General features: G+C 37.3%; 1 protein-coding gene and 1 long non-coding RNA gene across 10 annotated transcripts in view; one reads left to right on the top strand and one right to left on the bottom strand.

The window, feature by feature from the left end:
* LOC107974759 (uncharacterized) overlaps positions 1–24077 on the top strand; it is a 235738-nt gene that overhangs the window by 73907 nt on the left and 137754 nt on the right. The window contains exon 4 of one of the 2 annotated variants that reach the window (XR_001717748.4): positions 15987–16093. The exons of the other annotated variant lie outside the window; for it this stretch is intronic. This is a non-coding gene — a long non-coding RNA (uncharacterized LOC107974759). Of the gene's footprint in view, positions 1–15986; positions 16094–24077 lie in introns of those variants that run through there. 2 annotated transcript variants of the gene reach the window in all.
* C6 (complement C6) overlaps positions 1–24077 on the bottom strand; it is a 71437-nt gene that overhangs the window by 3039 nt on the left and 44321 nt on the right. For 7 of the 8 annotated variants that reach the window (XM_054684033.2, XM_054684034.2, XM_009449188.5 and 4 more), the window contains 8 exon segments: positions 16367–16533; positions 14800–15025; positions 13740–13911; positions 13332–13443; positions 9629–9761; positions 8467–8655; positions 4578–4668; positions 3884–4125 (listed from right to left, as the gene is read on the bottom strand). In XM_054684033.2, the coding sequence (XP_054540008.1) occupies positions 3884–4125; positions 4578–4668; positions 8467–8655; positions 9629–9761; positions 13332–13443; positions 13740–13911; positions 14800–15025; positions 16367–16533 (1332 nt within the window). 8 annotated transcript variants of the gene reach the window in all.

Raw genomic sequence — 24077 nt, 5'->3', positions numbered from 1 at the left:
TTTTTGGAGAGCAGTGTGGCTCATCTGTCCTATCAACTCTTAACAAGGCACTCAATTAATTCTTCTGGATCAACCGACTTGAAATTCTGAATTGTGCATGCAGGTATAAGTGTACAAAAAAGAAATTTATTTAATGGATCTGGAATAATTCATGTTGCCAAAATACCTGAGTCAGCGTGAGTATTAGCAACGAGGTCATGAATGAATAGCTTATTTTAGGCAGACATCGATTCTTTTCCATATGTCTCAACTGATGGGGAAAAATAGGGAAAGGAAGTAGGAGATACTCATATGCACCATATGCCTGGGCATCTTGCCCTTGGTAGGAAACATTTTATGGAAAAGCATGCATTTCCGTACTATGCTCTCCATCAACCAGCTAGAGAAGATTCTTGTTCATTGTTGGAAAGAATGTTCTTGTCCATTGTTGGAAGGGATGGAGTTTGGTGAAAGACTAGGGACTATTCCACCTCTGGTTAGGACATCAGTTCCTTAGGTTTTTGGAAGGGCCACGGTCACTACCCTTTTAGTATGGATATAGCTTAAATGTTCTTTGCTTAATTATTTTCAGAACTACCAGCACCAAAAGACCCTTCCCACCACCTCTACTAATTCATCCTTCAACACTCAGTTCTCACGCTTCTATGCTTAAGAAACCCTTCCAGACCAGAAGATATTTCTCTCTCAATGCTCTTATCACATCCTGACTTGCACTAAAGTGATTCATGTAATTATTGTCTAATGTTACTCCTCCAAAAATTTGACGGGTAAAAAGGGTGCCTCATCTTAAAACCATCATCATGGCTGCTAAATGGATGTTGGCTGAAAAAATTTCCCGTTCCTGTCGGTTGGTGGTAGATATTTCTGAAATTCAGATGAAATACTTAATATCTATAAAATAGGCTTCTGGGGGATTTCATTCATGTTGTAACTTTTGAAAGGTGACCTTCATATTACTTTGAAGTTCTATTTTAAAGTTTTTTAAAATTCCATTTTAGATAGAGAAGGAAAAGAGTAGCTAAGAGCACAATGTAATCAAGAACACAGTTTAATCAAAGTGACATTCAATTGAACTGAAAATTACTAATATTCCAACTTCCCATGAGTGGCCTGGGTATAAAGTACATTTTTAGCTTTCTCTGTCTTCATAAATGCTATCATTTGTATATTGATACTTTTCTATAGTGCTAATCCAAACAGAACCCTCTGTGGCATTTACTTTTGCTCACCAATTAAAGAAAGCTAGCAGAGAAAGATCATATCTTTAGAGGAAAAAAATGCTTTGAGTTTCCTGATTGTGTGCAGAACCAAAAAATATTTTAAATTGCCTAAATATATCTTCTATTAAGAAGTGTTCATGTATTAGTTTGACTACCCAAAGCATTCTGTTAATTTCACAGTTTTTAGTACTTTTTTTTTAAACAAAGTTAGACGCCTCAAGTATGTGAGGATTTAGATATGTGTACAGCAAAGCAGTAATAGTAAAGACAGGTATTTCGATAAAATTGTAAACTGTTATTTTTCACTCAGGCAGATTTGAAAAAAAATTTGTAGGAAGATAGCAAAAAAAAATAAATTATTTCCAATAGAAGAGTTCTCTGAAGACTGCTTCTCTATGATAAATAAGGAAGAATGGAAGGTAACACTAAATACAGCCCCAAATGCCTGACCTATCTATTACAGTACAGTCAGGGAACAGTTCTTACCTTCCCTGCTGACCAAATTTTATTTTCTCTATATATTTTTGACAATAATGTTCTTACACTACATTTCTCAGATAAAAAGTTGATATTTAAAATAAAAATGATGTTGTATAATACTTTCAGCTCTTTTCTATCACAAATTATTGTTTGCAAGAGACGTCAGTTGAGTAATGGTGTTGATCAAGCATCAAAAAAATGAATAGTAGAGTTTTTGTCTAAAAAGTTATTTAATAGTGATTAGAATTAAGCAACGTGCATATCAGGCCCTAGTTTTCTGTAACTTATATGGAATTGCCTTGTTTAGACATGGCATGAAGGTTGAAAACCCCAGATACTGGCATCCTGAGTTGTCACCATCAGATGCCAGCTATGTCCACCCTCTGTCATGTTTCAATCTTGTGGCCTGTCAAGGGAGCTGAAGCTTGATAATCAACTTTAAGTGGATCGGGAAAGAACTGGTTTTGAGTAATAAGACCTCTCCCCTTTCCAGGACTGAGCTGAAGAACACTGGGCCACAAAGTCATAAAAGAGTCAGGAGGAACAATATGGTTTTTGTCTTTCTTTTTGCAAAAGTAAGGTGGTTTCAGCAAAGATTCCTTTGCATACTTTATGCTCCAATTTAAGATAATTTTTTTGGAAAATGTTCCACAAAGGAAATATCTCTAACTGTTTGAGTTCTGTTGTAATCTCCAATCCGTCTTTTGAAAAAGAAATAAAGCTTAGTTGGGCTATTTCAGGGTCAAACTTCATCTTGGAGCAAATGTACTGCTGTGAAGTCCCTGCCTCGAAATAATTCACAACTGTAATGTCTATGGCCAGTAAACTTAAGGAAAATGGAAATAGAATGCTACTCCTTAAGTATTAAATTGGCAGAGATACAAAGGAGTGATAACTCCAAGGTTTGGTGAGAGTGTGGGAAAGCAGTCTTTACTATATGTTCTAGGAAATATAACATGGCAAAAACATTTCTGGATAGGCAGCCAACATATTGTATCAATAAAAAACATTTAAAAATAATATTTACCTAGAAATGTCCCTTTCTAAGCTATATCTGAAGGATGTAATCTTAGATCACAGATTTATTTGTGATAGATTTAGGTATGATGGCACTATTTATGATAGCAAAATACAGGAGAAAAAATTTAAATGCCTAACCAGAGATTGGTTAAATAAATCATAGAATACCCGTATAGACTTTTGCAGACATTGAGAATTATGTGGCCGAATAATATATGTTGACATGGAAACAGTTCCATGACATAGTAAGTGAAAAAACAGCAATATATAGAATAACATGTAGAGTATGCTCCGATTTTATATTTTAAAAATTTGTAGTATATGCGGGGCCACTCCTGAAATGTTCGAGACCCAGGGGCCAATTTTTTTATGGGGTGCTTATCTATAAAATATTAGAGTCACCCCAAATTAGAGTGTCAGCATCATACTGGCTTTCTAATTTCAAGCAATCTTGAGCAAGAATGCCCTGCTGGCTAGCAGCAGCAATTTGTTCACCAAGCTGTTTTCTGAGAATGAGGGTCTAGTCTGGGCCAGAGATGACTCCACAGGCATGAGCCCCAGAGCTCTTTGGGGCATCTGGCTGACCCCACGCATGGTGGGGAGGAGAAGCAGTAGAGAGCTGGAAAGTATAATAGAGCCTGGGTTCATGTGGGATGCTGTCTGGGCTCAGGGTGTCCTGCTTGAATAGTATTGTCAGCCTTGGCTAGATTAAGGCACTGAAAGAAGACTGAAAGAAATTTCAGGAAGATGCTTTGGCAATGCAAAATCCAGTCCTACCTGGACAGCACTATTGGCCTCAGACAGTCCCAAACACTAGAAGGAAACTTAGACAATTCTGGTGAAGGCCCTCCAAAGCTGGGACTCGGAGGGATGCCTGAAACACGAGATCGGGACAGGTGCTCTTCCCACTGGGGCCTAAGGGTGGTACTGATTACATATGCATAGAGAAAAGATTGGCAAGATATACACCCACATTACTACAGTAGTTATTTCTACTTGTGGGTGATTATAATTTTCCTTTCTGTTTAAATCATTTTATGAATTTTTTTTCAATGAAAAGGAATTATTTTTGATTAAAGATAGGTTATTTTTAAGAAAGATGATGTTCTAGCTGAGATGAAGGTTAAGTGAGAGCATTTAGTATGGTCACCATTGGAACTTACCTGAACATTTTTCCCAGTCATAGCAGGTGTCATAGCCACAGGATTCTTTCTTTGTGCTGTTGGATGAAAGTCTTGTCCTTTCAAGACCCCATTCTAACTGGTGGCCGTCTTGGCAGGAACCAATATGTAGAAAATGGAGTTGCTGATTATTTAAACATTTCTCAGCCAAAAACTTACAAGCGGGTGAAGTAAAGTAATCGTTGGAGTCTGTGTCAAACACACAGAGATCTTCTGAATGATGGCTGCCCAAGAGAGGAAAGCAAGCATTTCTATATGAAGATCAGAAAAAAACAGGGGGCACGTAGCCAATGTAGTGTGTTCACTCACCAACCAGTTTTCTTTTGCCTGTTTTCCCCACCCCACTCCAAGCCCTGGGCTTGAGTGAGAGGAACAGGAAAGTGTTGATATAACTGAGTTTAAAGTTTTTACATGTGCAGAAGTTAAGTCTTTAAAACCAAAATGAGACTGTTATAATGAACAATCTCATTTTAAACAGGGAACTGGGCTGAGAGATAATTAAGAAACTTGCTACCCAATGGGGAAGGAGGAATTCAGCAGAGCACAGGAATATCAGTTATGTGGAAAATTCATTTATTTCATGTCTGTGCTTCAAAAAGCTCAGCTCTTCCATCAAATTGGTTACACTAGACTGGTTTTCCCAATTTCCAGACACAGTCTGTAGGGTATCTCTTACCTACAGTCTTCTTCTGGAGACATACAAATGCATTCAGATCCTGATTGTTTCTGTCCCGGCTGACAATGGCCTCTTAATTTTGTTAGAGTATCTGAAACAAAAGAAAAAAGGAGAAAAGAACAGTGCACAGCATGGATTCTAAGTGATAAGCTTGAATTCAGAGAAGAGGCAGTGGTAAAGGATTCATATTTATCTCTTGGAGTTAGATCATTCATTTTAGCTTCTCTAAATACATTGTCATTAAATATTCCACCTGAAAGGTCCTTTCCAGTGCACATGAGGTGTCATTTTCCAACCTAAAATTGCAATTATGTTCAGATAACTACAGAAAATGGAACTGTTGAAATTTTTGTTCATTTGTTTTTCAAATATTTATTGAGTATACATGATATTCTCATCACTCTGTAAGGTTCTGGAGAGAGTAGATTGAGCATAAACTGACCCAGATCCTGTGCTCACCAAGCTTATAGTCTTGTGGGTGCAGACAGACATTAATCAAATGAGCACACTAATATAAATATAGAATTGTTGCCTTTCTTAGTGCTATCAAAGAGAAGCATATAATAAAAAATTGATGTAGCTAGAAAGATTAGAAAAGGTAAAATGAAGAAAGAAAAGTGAGGCTGTTCAATACAGAGGAAACATAAGGTATGGAAAAGTTCAAATGGGAGGCAGTGGTCGGGCATAGTGGCTCACGCTTGTAATCCCACCACTTTGGGAGGCTGAGGCAGGCAGATCACAAGGTCAGGAGTTCGAGAACAGCCTGGTCAATATGGCGAAACCCCATCTGTACTAAAAATACCAAAATTAGCGGGGCGTGGTGGCATGAGCCTGTAGTCCCAGCTACTCAGGAGGCTGAAGCAAAAGAGTCACTTGAACCCAGGAGGCAGAGGTTGCAGTGAGCCGAGATTGTGCCACTGCACCCCAGCCTGGGCAACAGAGTAAGACTCTGTCTAAAAAAAAAAAAAAAAAAAAAAAAGGAGGCAGCATGTGAGTTTCCTGGAACTGAAAGAACCCAGTGTGGTTGAAGTGCTGAAAAACAAGAGGATGGAACAAGATGTGGCCAGAGAGGTAGGTGTCTGGTAGGCTGTGTGGGAGGCTAATAGGGTCTTTGAAGGGTTTTGTCTTCATTTTATAAATAGTAGACAGTCTCTGATGGGTTTTAAGCAGGGAGTGGTGTAACAAAATCAGCCCTCGATTTTGAAAAAAAGAAATTAATTATGGCTTCTGTGCAGAGAATGGATTTGAAGAGGCATGGTGGTCAATAGGGCTCCAGGGAGCTAATCTATGAGGTTATTGTGGTAGTTCAGGTGAAAGAGGATGATAATTTGGACCAAGGTTCCAAAGGTGGAAATGGAGAAAAGTGGATAAACTTGAGACACAGCTAGCAGGTAAAACAAGTGATATTACCTATTATGTAAGTTATGAGAGCTGTCAATTATATGATTCTTCGGTTTCTGATTTGCATAAAAGAATATACATTGGTGCCTTACCTGAAATAGAAAATATTAGAAAATGCTTAGTTTTAGGAAGGAAGGGTGATGAATTAAGAGTTCCCCACTGTAGATGTTGAATTTATGGTATCTTTAAGACATCCAAACAGCGTAGATATATAGGAATTTAGATATTCATGTCTAAATCTCAGTGGCGAAGTCTGTGCTAAAGATTTAAATCTGTTATTGGTCTATGGGGGAATCACTGAAGCTATGCATGTGGATGAGATTCTTCAGTTGGAGAGTGCAGTGTGAGGTGAGGGGACAGATCCAAAACTTGGGAAACTCCAGTGATTAATGTCCAAGCACTGGCAGGAGCCTACCAAAAATGGAGGGCAACAGCCAGAAATGTCGGAGCTTAGCAAGAATATGAAGCCAAGGAAAGAACATATGTGCAGAAGGTCAACATTGCTGAAGGTTGCCGAAAGGCCAAAGAAGATAAGGAAAAAAAAAAAAAGTCCATTAGATTTAGCAATATGGATGTGAATGGCTTGAAATTCAGATTTTCTTACAAGAATCAGTGGAGAAATGCAGCTCCTAAATGTAGCTATTAATCCCTGCATGCCATTCTAGGCACTAGGACATTATGGTGGGAAAAAAAAAAAAGAAAGGAAGGATGGAAGGAAGAAGGTGGAGGAGAGGAGAGGAAAAGAGAGGAAAAAAGAAAGAGAAAACAGATGTTAATCAAATAATTATAGTAACGGATTTATAATAAAGGGCTGAGACAAGTATTCTGAAGAAAGGGAACATGGTTTCAGGAGACCACATACCATAAAGACTCCAACTGGGAAGATTAAGGAAGGATTCATAAGGAAATTACACTTGAACCAAGGTGAGGAACTGAATAGCATGTCGGTGAGGGAGGGGGATGAAAATAGAGGGAGTGACACTGGGGGTGTATTTATGAAAGAGGCAACCTTGGTTTCTTTGCTCATGTTGAGGCCCACCTAGAGAACCTGGACCTGAAGCCGAACTCCTCAGTCTATTGAATGAAACACATTTTTTTGATCTGGATCTGACTATTCAGGCAACCCCAGAACCAAAACGACCTCGTGAGCAAGTTAATTGTCAAGGCAGGACTGGAGGCTCAGCTCACTCTTACTCCTCTTAGCTTATCAAGTAGAAGGTTTGGTAAGGAAAGGTGGCTCGCGTAAGAAGCAAAAATAAAGATGTAAAAAATTCCTAGGTTTCTTATTCACAGTTGTTTTCCTTTCCTTCTATTACCACCATTCTATCTGGTGAAACTTGGCCCGGAACTCTCATGAACTTGGAGACCTATCCTTCTGGTAAGGCTTTAGCTACTATGGTTTCCATTGTGGTGATATTGTTTACCTATGCCTCTTTGCCCTTTGTAATTAGGCCTGGGAGGAGCAGCAAGGTATACATTGTTTCCAAAAAGAATCAATTCAGCTTTCAAGTGGCACACAGCCTTGCTCTATATCACTACAGGTTTGAAATTGTCAATGATCTTATGCAAGGAATCTGCTCTTCCAATCAGCCTCAGGTTGAAGCAGTGCTGGGACTCAGCTGCCCACACCTCCCAGCACAGGAGCAACAAATACTCCACAGTCTGTAAAGTGCTCAGGGCAAGAGGATCCTCTGAAGGGCTAAGGGAGGTGTCCAGGTCTGGGAGGAAGGAAAAAAGTAACTGTGTAGCATCTCACATCTTCATGAAGCAGAACTTTTTCAGATTGAAAGAATTAATAATGTTTCCCTGCCTGAAAGTGTCTTTACCTCACAGTGTCGGGTTTTATTTATGATTGTCTTTCTCTTTCTGTGACTTCCCTTATTGGTCTTTCTGTCAATATTATTGGAGAGAAAGTATATGAAATAGGCTATGTATTTCCTTTATCTAACTGTGGAACATTTCCTATTTCTCAGTTTGGATTATAATTTTAATTTCTAATCTAAGGGCACGTGTGTGCACATGCATGCATATGCCCTTATGAGGATACTGCCTACGGTGTCTTAAAGATCCTAACTTTCTGAAGTCTATGGCTTCCACATACATTCATTCCACTGACACTTACATTCCTTGTAATTCATTATTATGATCAGGAGTCTAGTGAAACCAAGACACAATACTTACCTGAAGTTCTCGCTAATTTCCATGAGATCGCTTTACTGATAATTTTATTTAAGGTTATTCAAAAGGTTAACTTTCTCCCTTTCTTTCACACGTTATAAAAGCCCAGAAGAGAATAAAGGACGCAGGATGGCAATGAGCTTAGGGAATTAGCAGAGCTATTGCATAGTTCCGGTTTGACCCACACTGTCTAAACTTGCATCTTTTTTAGCCCCTCGGTGCTTAAGAAATAGAATGGCTATAGAGGCTATACTACCAATCTCAGGGTGCACCACCTTATCAGACCCCAGAACACTGAGCTGCTACTCACCTTTTTCACAGGTGAGAGAGTTTGAAATGGGTGGTGTCCAGGAATTCCCCTGGCATGTGTACCTTGATGGCCCAGCAACAACAAAGCCTTTGGGGCAAGTTAGCTCAATGGATTCACCAATTCTATACAATCTCTGAAATGGTGTAATTGTCAGGACTTCCTGCACAACTGGCTTGATGCACTCCCTCCCTGCAAGAGAGCAACATTTCATATGTGTTTAGTGGAGCAGAATAGACAACAAATGTAGGCAAATTTTATGCAACCAAAGAGGCGATTTTGATGAGATTTACTGCATCTGTTCAGCTTTGGTGCCTCCTTTTGATCAGAAAACCTGGGGGATAAGAATCCTGGGCTTTCCCTCAGACCCTTCATTGAAAAATTCCCTTTAGTTTCATTATCTGAGGTTCCCTTGCTAAAGAACTGGTTCTAGACACATCCAACTTTTATGAAATTATTGGGACCTTTTCTTTTCAAGAAACACTTTCTTCTCTCTTATCCCTAGTGGATTTCTCCAAATGCAAGTTACCACGCTGTGACTGATGCAGAGTGATGGGCATTCTAATTGACACTGGTCTCAACTCTGCTTCATGGTATCCCACAATAAGTCTTTGGACTCCCATTCAAGCCTTATTTGAATCTTGTTTTTTACTTTACTCTAGCACAGATATGTGCAGAGCCTAAAGCTCCTTCGCTGTTTCTCAGCAAAGAATGTGAACATGCGCCAAGGAGTAGTGTCTTGGCGAAAACTACATCTTACGCAAAATCCCATCTTACACAAATTCCCATTTCTGTTACATAAAGAGTGTAAATATCATCTTCTTGAGACTCAGCATTTTGCGTCAATTTGAACATTGGGCAAAGCAGATGTCTGTGGTTAGATACAGCTTGCAGACTTCCTGGATTTCTTTTGAAGTGCATACTTCACAGTCCTGTGTGTGTGACAGTAATTGGTAGGAGCAGGAACACTGAAATATGGAGATAATCTGGAAATCCAGTTTCAGCAAATGAGCCCTTCTATTTATTTTCTGCTTCACAAAATCTTTCACCAGAGTTACTAAAAACTAGTAAAATGTATTGATCTAAGGATGTGATTTTACTGTTTTTATATTGGGCACATTCATTCTGTAAAGTAGTCAAGCAAAATTGTTTGCCCAGTTCTCACGTTGGCATTCCACATCCCCTTGTCTCCAGGTCCCGTCTGGTAAGCATCTGAAGTACTGGTATCCAACAGTTTCAAAGCCAGTAAGGCATGAAATTTCAACATCTTCTCCAACCGAGTATAGTTGCTTTTCATTCTTAATTAAAGCAGAAACCAGAAATTATTAATGCTATGAATAACACTCTCTAAACTCTTTAGTCTCACACTGATCCTTTCTATCCTTCACTTCTGGATCTACTCAGTCACCAAGTCCTCTCAATTTCTACTTCTAAAAACCTGTTAAAGTTCTCTGCTTCCTGTTGCCATCACTGTTTTTCTTCATGATATTTATTGTTTCTTACTAGGGCAACTTTATAACTGGTCACTCTTCTAATCCATCTCCCTAAATTGGTTAGGGTTTTGTTTGTTTGTTCGTTTTTTTAACTTGAAAACTTGCTCCCCTACTGGGAATGGTGGCTCATGACTATAATCCCAACACTTTGAGAGGCTGAGGCAGGTGGATCACTTGAGTCCAGGAGTTTGAGACCAGCTGGGGCAATATGGCAAAACCCACAAAATACAAAAATACAAAAAAGTAGCCAGACAGTATTTTCTGTCTCCACAAAAATACAAAAAAGTAGCGAGAAGTGGTGGCATGGCCTGTGGTCCCAGCTACTTGGCAGGCTGAAGTGGGAGGATTGCTTGAGCCCAGAAGGTTGAGGCTGTGGTGAGACATGATTGTTCCATTGTACTTCAGCGTGGGCAACAGAGTGAAATCCTGTCTCAAAACAAAAACCAAAAAACAAACAAACAAACAAAAACCCAAAACAAAAAAAAATAGAAGAAACCAAAAAACTATATATGAGATGTCCTACTATTGCTAGAATAGAAAAACCATATACTCACCATGTAGTGACTATAAACTGAATAAATAATATATCTTACATATAAAGCAAACATATGCAGTTGCTATTATGACTGAGTGCAGATCATTTAAAAATGTTACTCAATTCCTAGTAACCCATTGGTCATTATATATTTTCCCAATTAATGGATTGTACAACTACCTTCATGTTGCTGGGGGGTGGGGGTGATTCACTACAATTTTCAAGGTAAAGTGGGTCTTAGACTTCTTAGTTTGGAATATTTATTTTAACTTACTTTACCATCCTCACCTCCTGCCATTTCCTCCCATAAAACCTATGCTCTAGCAAAACAAAACCCTGCCGTTCTTCGAACATAAACTTCTTTTTCATGCCTCCATGTCTCCACTTGGCTGTTTCTTGTATCCTCAACACCTTCTCTCTTCCCGTCTCTCAAGACCCAGCTCAAATAGAACATCCTTTGCAAAATTCTTTGATTTCCCTAGTATCATGAGGTACAACGTCCTTTCAGTTCTAAGGGAAACTCATGCAAAGCTCTATTTTTATAGTGTTTATCACGTTTATCAGCCCCACCCCTGATCCTTTAGTGGCAACTCCACAACCAGATCTCTGTCTCATAAATCTTACACAGGCCTTAATTCTTTGCTGAAAGAATACAAAACATTATCCTTCTTAAGGAGCTAGTAATGCAATACAATTTTCCTTTACTGAGAGGGGCAAGAGTACCAAGAATTGACTAAGCAGTTGTTCTCTGAGAATTGAAGTTGGGAACTTTGAGAGCGGTGAAAGCTTAATTGTCAGCTTATGTTGTTACTTGGCCATATGGTTAAACTTGTCTCCTAGAAGATTCTTAATTTTCTGGATACAAAACTACCATCCTACTGTTGGTTATTACTGATATGGCTTTGTTTCCAAGGGAAATGGACTAATGATTTGGATGTTTTCTTCAAAGGCTGCACATTTTTTCTTGCATTTCTTCTGAAATAAATTATTGCCTTAAACTTTTGTTTGTATTTCTTGTTTCTTATGAATCTGTAACATATAAGTGTATGTTGCAATAATCAAACTTAGGGAAGTACATCTAGTAGATTGACTAAACAAAAAACCTTGCCAAAAGTCCCTGTCACTTACAGAGGTTGGACTTGTCTGTTACTCATTAAATAAATATACTTGTGTGCAATAACATCACTGCTCTAGCCTGGAATTAGGCATATCTGCCTCTATTTGAATCTATACAAGGGGCATTTTGCCACTAGAAATTCCAGAAGATGCTTATTAGGAAAAAATAAAATTTTATTACATTTGAGTAAAAACTATTGCCAGACAGAGACCAGGCCTTTAGTAAAGAGCAAAATAAAATAAGAAATGAATTTATCCATGAAAATGGGAATATATAATCTAACCTTACAAAATGAATTAGAAGAATAATGCATTACTGTTGAAAGCCTTCGTGTGTTTTAAAAATGAGAATGTCAATAATTTTAATGGTCTTTGTATGCAGCCAGAACAAATAGATTAAAAGTTATTTTGGTGTCTGGATCTGCCAATATGTGATTTTAAGGATAATGTTCTAGGGCAGGGGCCAGCAAGCTTTTCTATAAGTGGCCTGGATAGTCATCTGTAGGCCATATGGCATCTGTTGAAATTACTCACTTCTGCCATTATTGTATGAAAGTAGCCATAGACGATATGTAAACATATGAATGTGGCTGTGTTCCAATAAAAATAAGACTTTATTTTTTTTTAAGTGGCAGGTCAAATTTGGCCTTTGGGCCATAGATTGATGGCTCTTGTTCAAGAGAATTTGTTCCCAAAGTGTGGCTCCTAAACCAGCAGCATCCATATTACCTAGGAATGTATTAGCAATGGATATTTCTGTGCCCTTCCCAAAACCTTCTGGATCAGAAGCTCGAGGAGTGAGACCCAGTGATCTGCGTTTTACCAGGTCCTTTGGCGCATTGTTGAGTTTGAGAACCTATTTTCTAGAGTAAAGACTAATTAAAATTACCTTCCTCTGAAATATTTCCTCCCCATAAACTTTAAGGTATGGTCCTTATGCATGGGCAGAAGATAAGTGAATATGGAAGATACATTAGCCCAGACTACACTCCATGAATAAAACTATTTGCTGGCCTTAGAGAATTGAGTGTTATTGATCTTTTATCATAAGTGTGATACAGTTGGGAAAAGATTAATGTAAAGATATTACTAAGTTTAAGAAAGGTAAAATGAAATAGGGAGCATGACTTCTGTGATCACTTTTAGATATCATGTATCACCTGTAAAATTTATGTCTAAGGGCATAGATCTGTCTGACAAAAGGTATTCAGCTTTTAAAAAAATCATAGAAACATATTGTGGTTTGGTAAAAAAAAAAGTTGAAACTTAAAGGTATGTGAAAATGGTTATGACTGATTAAGAGTTCTACAGGTTTCTAACCTAATAAAAACAATACAGAATTAACACCTCCATGATTATAGCCAGTCTAGTGTGTTTCTCTAAACATTCCTTAGGTAAGGGTATCAGTTTGCTCAGACTCTGAAATAGCCAGATCTTACTTGCAAATTCTCACAAGTCATACAATCCTATATTATACTGAAGTTCTATTACCTTTCCAAGAAACCCAAGCAATCTGCTATCCTTTAGTCTAACAACTGGCTATGAAGACATCTCTAGGAAATTCAAGATGGAAGAGTGGCAAAGTGTTTCTAAATATTATTTTGTACTTTTAAAGTCAACAGGAGATTATTCGAATAGGAAAACAGTAACTCTAATTAAAAGACAAGCTATACTTTTCGAGGTTTTTAAAACTACAAACCAAAAGTGAGGTTTAGGATGCTGACCCGGATAAATCCATTTTCTGGAGGAACTGGCTGAGGACACCCAGAATCTGCTTCTATCTCAGGAAGATCGACCTCTTTCATTTCTTCATCATCATTGATACATGGTTGTCCACTAAAAGGGAAACATAAATATGTGTGTATATGTATGTATGTACACACATTTACATGTGTGTATATGCTTATGTGTATACATGTGTACACATTGCATACATATATGTATTAAATAGAAAACATTACACACAGAAAAAGGCACGGCAGTAGACCCAGTGGCTCATTAATATTCTGTGTTGGCATAGGTAAAGTTCTAATTATTTCTTTACTTAGCAGTAGACTAATAACCATTTGAACTCTCAATGTTATTGAGAGTTAGGGCAAAATGACCCATTCTTTTCCCTTACCCAGCCTTACTTGTTTTCCATGATTGAAAATGTGCAGTCTTCCTCTTGTCGCTTCTCCCCCTCACAGCGTTTCCCTCCTCGTTGGGGGACAGGATTATTGCATTCTCGGGTTCTCGATCTCTTATAAGTAGCATCACAGGTACTCCAGGAAGACCAACAACCCCAGTGTCCATCTACTGCATCTGGAACAAAGGAAGACTCACTCCCATGGATCATGGTGCAGCTGAATTTGGGTTTGGAAGCGAGGCCAACCTGGTTTCCTCACTTTTTAGCTGAGTAACTTCCTTTGTGGGATATGATAGGGTTCTTCTAAGGATTAAAAGAAATTACCTGTGCAAGGGGCCTGACACATTGCCTGATTTCCTTTTAGACTTTGTTCCCATAAGCCTAAATAAAATGGCAACAAATGGCAATCATTATGAATTATTTTCAACTGTTAACAAACCTCTGTATTCTTGGCTTTGGAGGCCTTTTAAAAATGTGCACTCATATGTGTATAAATATAAACATCTTCTTAACAGAATGCATATTAAATTACACTTTTAAAGGTAGTAGTATACATTCTTACTCCCATGCCTTACCCTGTTTCTAAGGAGGATTTGAGGTAACTATGAACATACTTAGTCCTGTATGAAAACTTTGGTTGTGGCTTAATTTATTTATTACAAAGCCAACCTCCTTCTATATTACAATACACAAGAGGCTTATAATATCAGAATCATATATTTTATTTGATGTTATGTTTGATTTTTTATGTTATGAGCATTGTATATGTATTCTTGATATATAAATATGCATATAATATATTCATATTCCTTAGATAGATACTGGTGTTATCCCCATTTTATGGATGAACAGATTGAGGCATAGGGAAGCTGGGTAACTTTCCCAAGCTCACATAGTTGGTAGGTTACAGCTGAGACTCACACTTTTTGCAGGTTTATCTTCCCTCTGAGCCTGTACAAGATGGAGGTTGCTAATAGAAGTTTTGTTTCTTTTTAATTGACCAACTTAGAATACTCTTTGGAGGGGAAAACTTATCTACCTCACAATAGATTCCTGATACTTACTGGATTTATAATCTGGAGACTGTTTCTCACAGTTCTCACCGTAGGTGCCACTCTGACACACACACAGACATTCAGTCCCTGAGAGGGTGGGTCGGCCATTATTAGGGCATGGAGCACACTGGCAAGGATCGAACTTGGCTGCATACTCTTGCAAAGCTTTCCTGAGGTTGTTCCGTTTTGTCACTGCACAGGGGATGTTTCTTACCAAGTCCACGATGGGGGCAAGCTAGGAGAAAATGGGAGAGAGGAGGTCCAGTCACATCCCCTTTGGTAATAGGTTGCCATTACTGCCCAGTTCTCATGAAATGAGAGGGAAAGCCTGAAAATTCTACACTTCAAAGGGATTATTGCAGAATATAGTATTGCACCTGTTGAACCAGTAGGCAAAAGCCTTCTACCTGTGGACAGGTGTGATGTATATGGCACTTACCTTCTCTACAATTTTACTGTGAAGGAAGCCACATGGGAGGTGTTGCTTACTTGGTTATATATCATGTTATTTATTAAGTATTCTATGCATGCATCAAAGCACTGAGATAGGTGACCAAGAGTTAGGCAACTCTTTCCTGCTCTACTGAAACCTCATTAAATTTGATTCAAGCAGCAAAAAATTTAGAGAGGATAAGAGAAGCTTTCCATGTTCTTTTTTTCCAGGACAGTTTTGGCTTTTGTTGGAGTTAGATGAGAAAATGTGGAGTGGGAGAAAATGAAGAAATAAACTTGCCAGTAGGATGAATGGAAGAATTACAGTAACAACTAATAGGCTAATGATAAATCAGTGCTCATTTTATTAACATCATAAAACCTCGAAGAAATGACCTTCTAGTGCAATATGACTTGCAAGTACCCGGAGGGGCAGCTGGGTCTCATTTTTCTCCCATAACTTGTAGAGCTCAACACATCTTCATGCTGCATGCAAATGATTCTATTTTCATAATGATTGAAATCTTTTGTCTTCATTTAAATGAAATGAACATAACAGCTTCTTTGGAGGCCTTTTAAAAATATGGATATGTTTGGGGGAAAACAGGTTCTAAATGGCATATGGCTGATACATGGGTAAAGTATTCCATAAATAATAAATATTACCTTTTAATGTAATTACAACAAATACAAAACTGGTAAATTCAATCAATAGTAATAGAAACTGGAAGTCAAATGGATCTAAAATCTCATTTATCTCACAGAGCTACAAATGAAGACTTAGGAGTGTTCATCAAATAAGGAGTTGCAAGAAGAACACAGAAACCAGATTTATTGTATACATGAAAAAATAAAAAGTACTACTCAAGGCAAGTTTGAGCATTTTTATTCACTAAGTTCCATTTCCTGGTGTTTCATGCATGCTAGGAATTCTAAATACTGTACTGTTGAATGCTTGTTTGAATAGCAAACACATTAGACATGCAATTTAACATTTAAAAAAAGGTACATTGTGCATGAATACTAAAGAAAGGCATTTCTTTCATTGTCCGAGAAGAAAATGGAAAATAAATTGTGTGATGTGCAATTTGGGCTGCTAGAGAACTACTTTAGATCTCTTACCTGGAATAATTTTTACTCTTACCTCAAAGTCAATCACAGCAGGATTTTCCTTCACTGATTCTAACCACTCAGAAAATGTCTTCTCCTCCAGACCAGAGCTCCCTTTCTCCCATGCCAAAGCTGCTCCATATTCACTCCTTCCACCTCGAATCAGGGATATGGATTTCTCTGCTCCCTGTATAAATGAACCTGCAAGGTGTTTCAATAAAAATGCCCATTTAATTTTAGTGCAAATTCCTATTCTAAAACAAACAAACAAACAAACAAACAAAAACCTATTTGTACAGAAGGGAGAAGTAGATGGTACAGTATGTAGCTCCATTAAGAAAGCTAAGTGAAAAAGCAAGAGAACACTCCTCCTCCCTGTAGGGAGTTTAATAATAGAAATAATAATAACAGTACTAACAGCTACCATTTATTAAGCATCTGGTAGATGCCAGGCACTTTACACACATCTTATATAATTCTCATGACAACCCTGAGAAGTAGGTATTATTATAAACATTGAAGCCGAAAGTAATTTGTCCTGGAACACATGGTTACTAAGAGACAGGACTAGGATGCAAATATAGCCCAGTCCTTGACTACTCTGCCCCTTACTCTTTAATGTCAACCGCCCTGCTTCTGATTTATGTTAGCATACGTTTTGGGTGCCCAGAATAAGATAAGTCACATGGCTTCTGATAGCCAGTCAATTGACTGTCATGGTGAAACTTCCAATTACAGGGAAAAAATGGTGGAATGATTTTATATTTAAAGACAGAGGTGAAAGCACAACTAACACAGAAAAAAAACCCCATCAGGTTAAGAGGTGGCACAATGTTTCTTTAGACACAATGACATTTACTGTTAAAGTATACAGCACAACTCTTTTATACAAATTGCCATAACAATTTCCACTAACCAAATGGTAACTCTAACTAACAGGGATAGAGACTGAGTAATAAGGAATTGCCGTAAGAAATAGTAGCAAATAAAAAGAAGGCTAGTGATATGAGCGATAGTTAGTGGCATTAATTTGGTGTCTATCAGTAAGAATTAGCTATGACCCCACTATTTAGCAATTCTATAGTAAGATAGTCTAGAATGATTAGGAAATGGATGCAACTGTCTTCCTATGAAGAAAGTAGTATGGCTGCTTTTAGAGTCAAGTGCATAACACAACACAGGTATAAGGCGTAACAAAACAAAGGTATACAAGGAAAATTTTAGAGGTTTTTGTATTTATTTTTCATAGAAAAGTAGAAGCCAAATTAGAGTTTGCCAATATATCATGTACAGACTGACAGTGGCTTCGTCATGTTATTTCATATTTAGATTGATACCATGTATTTCATAAATGGATTGACACTGGTAAGGGTTATCTGTGAGGGGCATGGGATCCTGAAGAAAGAGTAAGTCTGTTCACTGTTCCATTAGCTTACTCTCACAAGTGAACAAGTGCCTTAAAAAGATTCCAGAAAGAAAATGCAGATTGAAGATAATGCCAATAATGCAAACAAAAGAAAAAAAAACTAGTAAAAGACAGAATGAATATTTCTACTTATACAATCTTCTCAGAAGCCACATCGTAAGATGAACACCAAAGCTGACCAAAAGCATGTCAAAAATTTCAAGAAACTTTTGTAATATATGGATTTATCAATGAACTTTTTTTTTTTTTTTTTTTTTTTTTTTTGAGACAGAGGTCTCGCTCTGCCTCCCAGGCTGGAATGCATTGGCGCCATCTTAGCTCACTGCAGCCTCTGCCTCCTGGGTTCAAGTGATTCTCCTGCCTCAGCCTCCCAAGTAGATGGGATTACAGGCATGCGCCACCAGGCCCAGCTAATTTTCGTATTTTTAGTAGAGACAGGCTTTCACCACGTTGGCCAGGATGGTCTTGGTCTCCTAATCTTGTGATCTGCCTGCCTTGGCCTCCCAAAGTGCTGGGATTACAGGTGTGAGCCACTGCGCCCAGCCTGAACTTTGTTTTTAAGTGTGTGCAGCCACTACTATGAGGAAGATAAAAGTTCTGTTTGTTTCATATATGCTATTTAAAAAACAATTTCCATTTTTTACATTTGCATATTTTAATGCACATTTTTGAATAATACATTTCTACAATTCTTTAGTAAAAATGTATAAATTAGTGATATATCCTCAAAAAATTTTAAAAATGATATAATTACAGATTCGAGAAGTCTGAAGTCCAATGATTTAACTGAAATAGCTCAGGGTTAGAAATAGGCAAATCTATGTTCTTGTGTGTGTTTTGCTCTTCAATGTGTCTGTGACTTTGACTTTAGGCAAATTGTCATCAATAATTTGTTGAGAATCTTCTATATGTCAGGCCCAGATAAATATAAAATATCGTGTTAAGAACTCAGACTCTCAGTGAGTATATGGAATAGGTATATAAATATGCTAGCAAGACTATGGAGAAATAAACAAGGATGGAAAAGAAGAAAGGAAGGAAGGTAGAAAGGGGGGAGGGAGGGAGAGAGGGAGGGAAAATGGAAGAAAAGAAAGGAAATTAAAAAGACCAATAAAATAGTTTTTGCTGAGTATTACTCAATGGTAAAAACAATGAACAATTACTGAGTTAGGAAAATGAAATAATTCTGTCATCTTTGGCAATTAGGGAGGATGGCGCTCTGAAGGAAGACTGACATGTTCCTGGAAGGAAAGGTGAGACCTATTAGGGAGATCATGGCCCTAATATTAGGGAGACAATGGCCTTCTAAGCATGGGCACACCATGGGCAAGGACCAGGAGTCAGGGCCGTTGTGCCATGCTCTGGAGACAGCACATATAGGCATGAGTTTGAGTTGAAATGGAAGGTCCAGGGAGGGGGAAGAACAGCAGAAATGAGAGAGTCTGGATGTAAAGCCAAGGAAATTAGACTTCATTCTTCAGGTTTAGAAACAATTGCATTCCCTAGAAACAATGAAAGGTTTTGAGGTGGGGATTTAAAATGATTCAGGAATATTAGCAGTATTGTGTCATCTGGGTAGCAATGGGTAATTGAAAAGCCAGCTTGGAGCCTATTGCAATGGTCTCTAACTTTGCAATGTCCTCTTCTTCCTACAGGCTGAAAACTGGGGTCCATATGTGATATTTTCTCATGTCAATTCCTCTACATTAACTCAGTTTCCTAAGTTGCACTGATTCCAGTCTAGTATTTTCTTATATTTTAAGTAAATTTTTATACTGAAGTATAATATTGACACAGAAATGTACATAAATCATTAAGCATACAGCTCAATTAATTTGTAAAAAGTGAGCACACCCATATAATCACTGCCCACGCCTGGAAATAGAACTCTAGCAACACCCGAAAGCCTCCTTCATGCTTTTATCCAGTCATTATTCCATCCCCAAATGCAAACGCCAATTGTATTATTATTGCTATAGATTAGCTTTGCATATTTTTAACTTTATATGTAAGGTTATAAAACATGTACTCTTTTGTGCCTGGTTTCTTTTGCTCAGTTTTATGTTTGTGGCATTCATCTATCTTGTTTGTAGTAGTAGTTAATTCATATCATAATTTGCTCATTTTACTCTTGATAGACATTTGAGTTGTATCCAATAAATGAACAATGTGGCTTTTCTTATTTTTGCTCCATGTGTGTGCATATTTTTATTGGTGCATACCTATTAGTAGAGTTTCTAAGTCATAAATATGTGTGCGTGCATTTATGTTTCACTTTAGTAGATATTGCCAAATAGTTTCCAAAATGGTATTACCAATTTATACTCCTACCAGCAGTGTATGGCAGGTTGTGAAGTTCTACTGCCAATACTTGTTAATTTAAATTTTTTCATCATTTGCATGAGGTGGTATTTTATGGTTTTAATTTTATCCTTTTGATTCCCAGTTACCTTTATCATCTTTTCATGTTTATTGCTTTTTAAAATATGTTCTTTTGTGAAGTGCTTATTCTATATTTTTGCTTATTTTACAATTTCAACTACAATTTTCCTATATTATATGTCTTTACTACATGTCACTTGTGCAACTACAAAATAATTATAGCAGACATGTATTGAATATTTAGTATAGCCTAGGCTTTGTCCTCATCAATTTATATGGATTGTTTATTTAATTCTCACAATAAGCATAAGTAAATACTATTATTATTTTTATTTTACTTACAAGAAGAAAGATTAAACTCTTGATGTTGATTACATAGCCAATCAACAGTGGAGCCAACACTTGAATATAATCTAGCCTGAAAATTTAGGCGATATGCAATGAACTTAATACATCACAGCATGAAATAATTTCTATAAATAACATTTTACTTTCCTACTTGGTAATTTTTACTGCTTTCCCACTGAATCAATCCAGTAAAGTGTTCTGCTCAATAGTAAGTCTGTGAATTTCTTGGCAAGGTATTTTAGGGGAAAACTGCATAGTATATCAGCTTCTTAAAAAATTACAATGTTCTTTATAATTTTAAAAGCTGAGAATTTCTCTTAAACACTGTTACACTCAAAGTTTTTCAATTTAAAGATGGAACTCCCTTTTCACATGCAGCACCTGTTAACATTCTGTAGATGATATGTGGGATAGTGACAATATTTAATAGGATTAAGTCTAATTTTTTTAGTAAGGCATACAAATCCTGTTTTGTATGGACTAAACCTACCTTGTCAGCTTTATTTCACAAATTTATGCTCAAGCTAAATAGAAATACTCATTTATTCATTTACACATTCATTCTTTTCCTCTCTATGCCTCTGTGTCCTCATCTATAAAATGGGGGTAATAATTGTACCAGTCTCATGGGGTTGTTGTGAGAATTAGAAGTTAACACACACAGAACACTTAGGACAGTGCCTGGAGCATAGCAAGAGTTCAATAAATGTTAATTACCCATTCATTTATTCTTTCAAGCATTCATGTGTTCAATGAGCACATCTATTAAACATTTATAATGTGCTAAACATGGTACGAAGTATTGAGGACGTAAAGACCATGTCACTGTCCTGAATTTGCATACTGTGGAGGAAATAGAAAGTAAACATAATACAGTGTGATGAGTGCTATGATGTTGTGAATGCAGGTTGCAGTGAGTACGTCTAGGAGGGCACCTAACCTTAATTATGAACCACAATAGAGATGGTAATCAGGTAAGACTTCTTGGACTGTCTGCTAAAAATTTCAATTTTGAAATTTTTCAATTTTGAAATTACAATTTCAAGATTTTGTTACTTCAAAATAGCTATTACATCTTTAGCATATTAAACACTTAAGCAATGCAGAAAAGCACAATAATTATTCCCCTTGTTGTTTAGTCTTAGTTTTATACAGTAAATGAATCCAGTTCTCATTGCTTCATCTTTGCTCACTGTTTCTTTACTCCTGGACTCTATATTTATCTGTTGGATTAATGTTTTAATATTAATTTTTTATGTGTTTTTATATTTTCTTTATCTCTATTATTTCTCTCGTAATTGAAGCTGAATCGTGGGCTTTCTATATATACAGCCTCAGGCTGGAGAGAGTCAAGAGAGAAAAAGAGCAAAATTTTGTCATTCGAGATCTCAAGTATACTTTTATAAATCTAGCAAAAATCATAGATTTGAAGGCTAGGGTTTTTAATGTCAAGAGCCAGGCTCTTGAGAGAGAAAAAGAATTCTTGAGTTCTTAATGCTTGAACTAAAATATCAAGAGCCACACATTTTAGGATTCAGAATCACAGAATTTACAACATCAACCACAGAATGATAAAAAATGTATACAATAGCCATTTTCCTTCTCAAAAGTAGGGAAGATTTGAGCAGCTGGGAGAATGGGGGAATATTGGACATGTGGTAACTAAAATATAGACTTGATGGATTCCTTAGTGCAGGCCTAAGATTCTACCACTTTGGGGAAAATCTTGGAAATAATAGTTTGACAAGTAGAAGTTTGATAGAAGCTCATAAGAGGCTCTTCAATAAGTTAATGGAAAATGTGTATTATGAAAAAAATGCATAGCTTTCAAATTTTTTTGCACAAAAATAAACTCATACTAACTTATCATAACATAGCTGAATAGGATCAAGTTTGAGGCACAAAGAGGGATAAGACATCAGTTTGAAAAGAGTCCCTATCAGAGCAACTTGAAATTTGCTAAAATAGAAGTAAGACCAAACATCAAATTTATGGTAAAGCTTGGGAGGAAGAATGGTGAAATCACTGATGCCTTAGGAAAAGTTTATGGGGACAATACTTCAAGGCAATCAGCAGTTTACAGATTCATAACTCATTGTAGGAAGGGAAGAAATAATGTTGAAGAGAAAACTCCTAGCAGTAGACCATCTACATGAATTTGTGAGGAAAAAATTTACCTTATTCCTGCCCTAATTGAAGAGGACTGATGATTAACAGGGGGAACAAGAGCCAACACTGTAGAAATCTTAATTAGTTCAGTTTACGCAATCATAACTGAAAAATTAAAGATGAGCAAACTTTCCACTCAATAGCTGCCAAAACTACTGTGTCCAGATCAGCTGCAGACAAGAGCAGAGCTTTCAATAAAAATTTTAAACATGTAGGATCAGATCCTGAAGCACTTTAAAAAAAGAAATGTACACAGGAGATGAAAAATGGATTTACTAGTATGGTCCTGAAGACAAAGCACAATCAAAGTAATGGCTACCAAGAGATGGAAGTGGGCCAGCCAAAGCAAAAATGGCCTAGTCAAGAGCAAAGGTCTTGGAAATGGTTTTGTGGGATGCTCGAGGCATTTTGCTTGTTGATTTTCTGGAGGGTCAAAGAATAATAACATCTTCTTATGAGAGTGTTTTGAGACAGCCAAACTTTTAGCAGAAAAATGCCCAGGAAAGCTTTACCAGAGACACCTTCTCTATTGTGATGATGCTCCTACTCATTCCCCTAATCAAACAAGGGCAATTTTTTAGATGAGAAATTATTAGATATTCACCTTACAGTCTTTCTTTGACTCCTTCTGACTTCTTTTGTTTTCTAATCTTAAAAATGTCTTTAAAGGGCACCCTTTTTTTCAGTTATTAATGTGAAGAAGATTGCATTGACACAGTTAAAGTCCTAGGACCCTCAGTTCCTTACGGATGGACTAAATGGCTGGCATCATCGCTAACAAATGTGTCAACTTGATGAAACTTATGTTGATAAATAAAGTTTATATTTTCTATTTTTATCTTTTACTTCCAGTTCCCTGTGAACTTTTTGAAGTCCTCTCATGTACATTTAATCTTCTCAAGTAGTAGGAAGGGAATGGCAAGCCTTATAGAGAATCTTTTGTATCCAACATGGCACCCAAGCAAGTAGTTCCTTAGTAGTTTCAAGGCCCTCACATTTCACTGTGATGTACAGAAAACAGGCAGGGGTTCCCTAAAGCCTGAAGAAGTTGAGAAAGTCTTGAGAAAGAGTGGTAGACAAAAGATGGCCTGGCCTTTTTGTGAGGAAGATTCAAAGGATATGGATCTAGTAACCAAAAGCCAAGGCAGGACCATCAACATTGGCAATAGGTGCCAGTGCATGATTGTGAGAACCAGAGGAAGCAAATGACCTATCAGATGAGGCTAGCCAAGGCAAAGAGAAACATGCTAACAAAGGTCTCATTCTCCCTGTGACTCTAGGATGCTATCTGGCCACCCTTCCCCAACACATATGCATATGCATATGCATGTGCATGCGTACATACACACATACGCACACACACACAGGCACACACACACACGCACTCTTAAATTATCCCTGACAAGCAGCAAAGGAGAAA

The sequence above is a fragment of the Pan troglodytes genome, chromosome 4, assembly GCF_028858775.2.
Source record: "Pan troglodytes isolate AG18354 chromosome 4, NHGRI_mPanTro3-v2.0_pri, whole genome shotgun sequence".
Taxonomy (NCBI): Eukaryota; Metazoa; Chordata; class Mammalia; order Primates; family Hominidae; genus Pan; species Pan troglodytes.
This window is presented reverse-complemented; position numbering and strand designations above follow the sequence as displayed.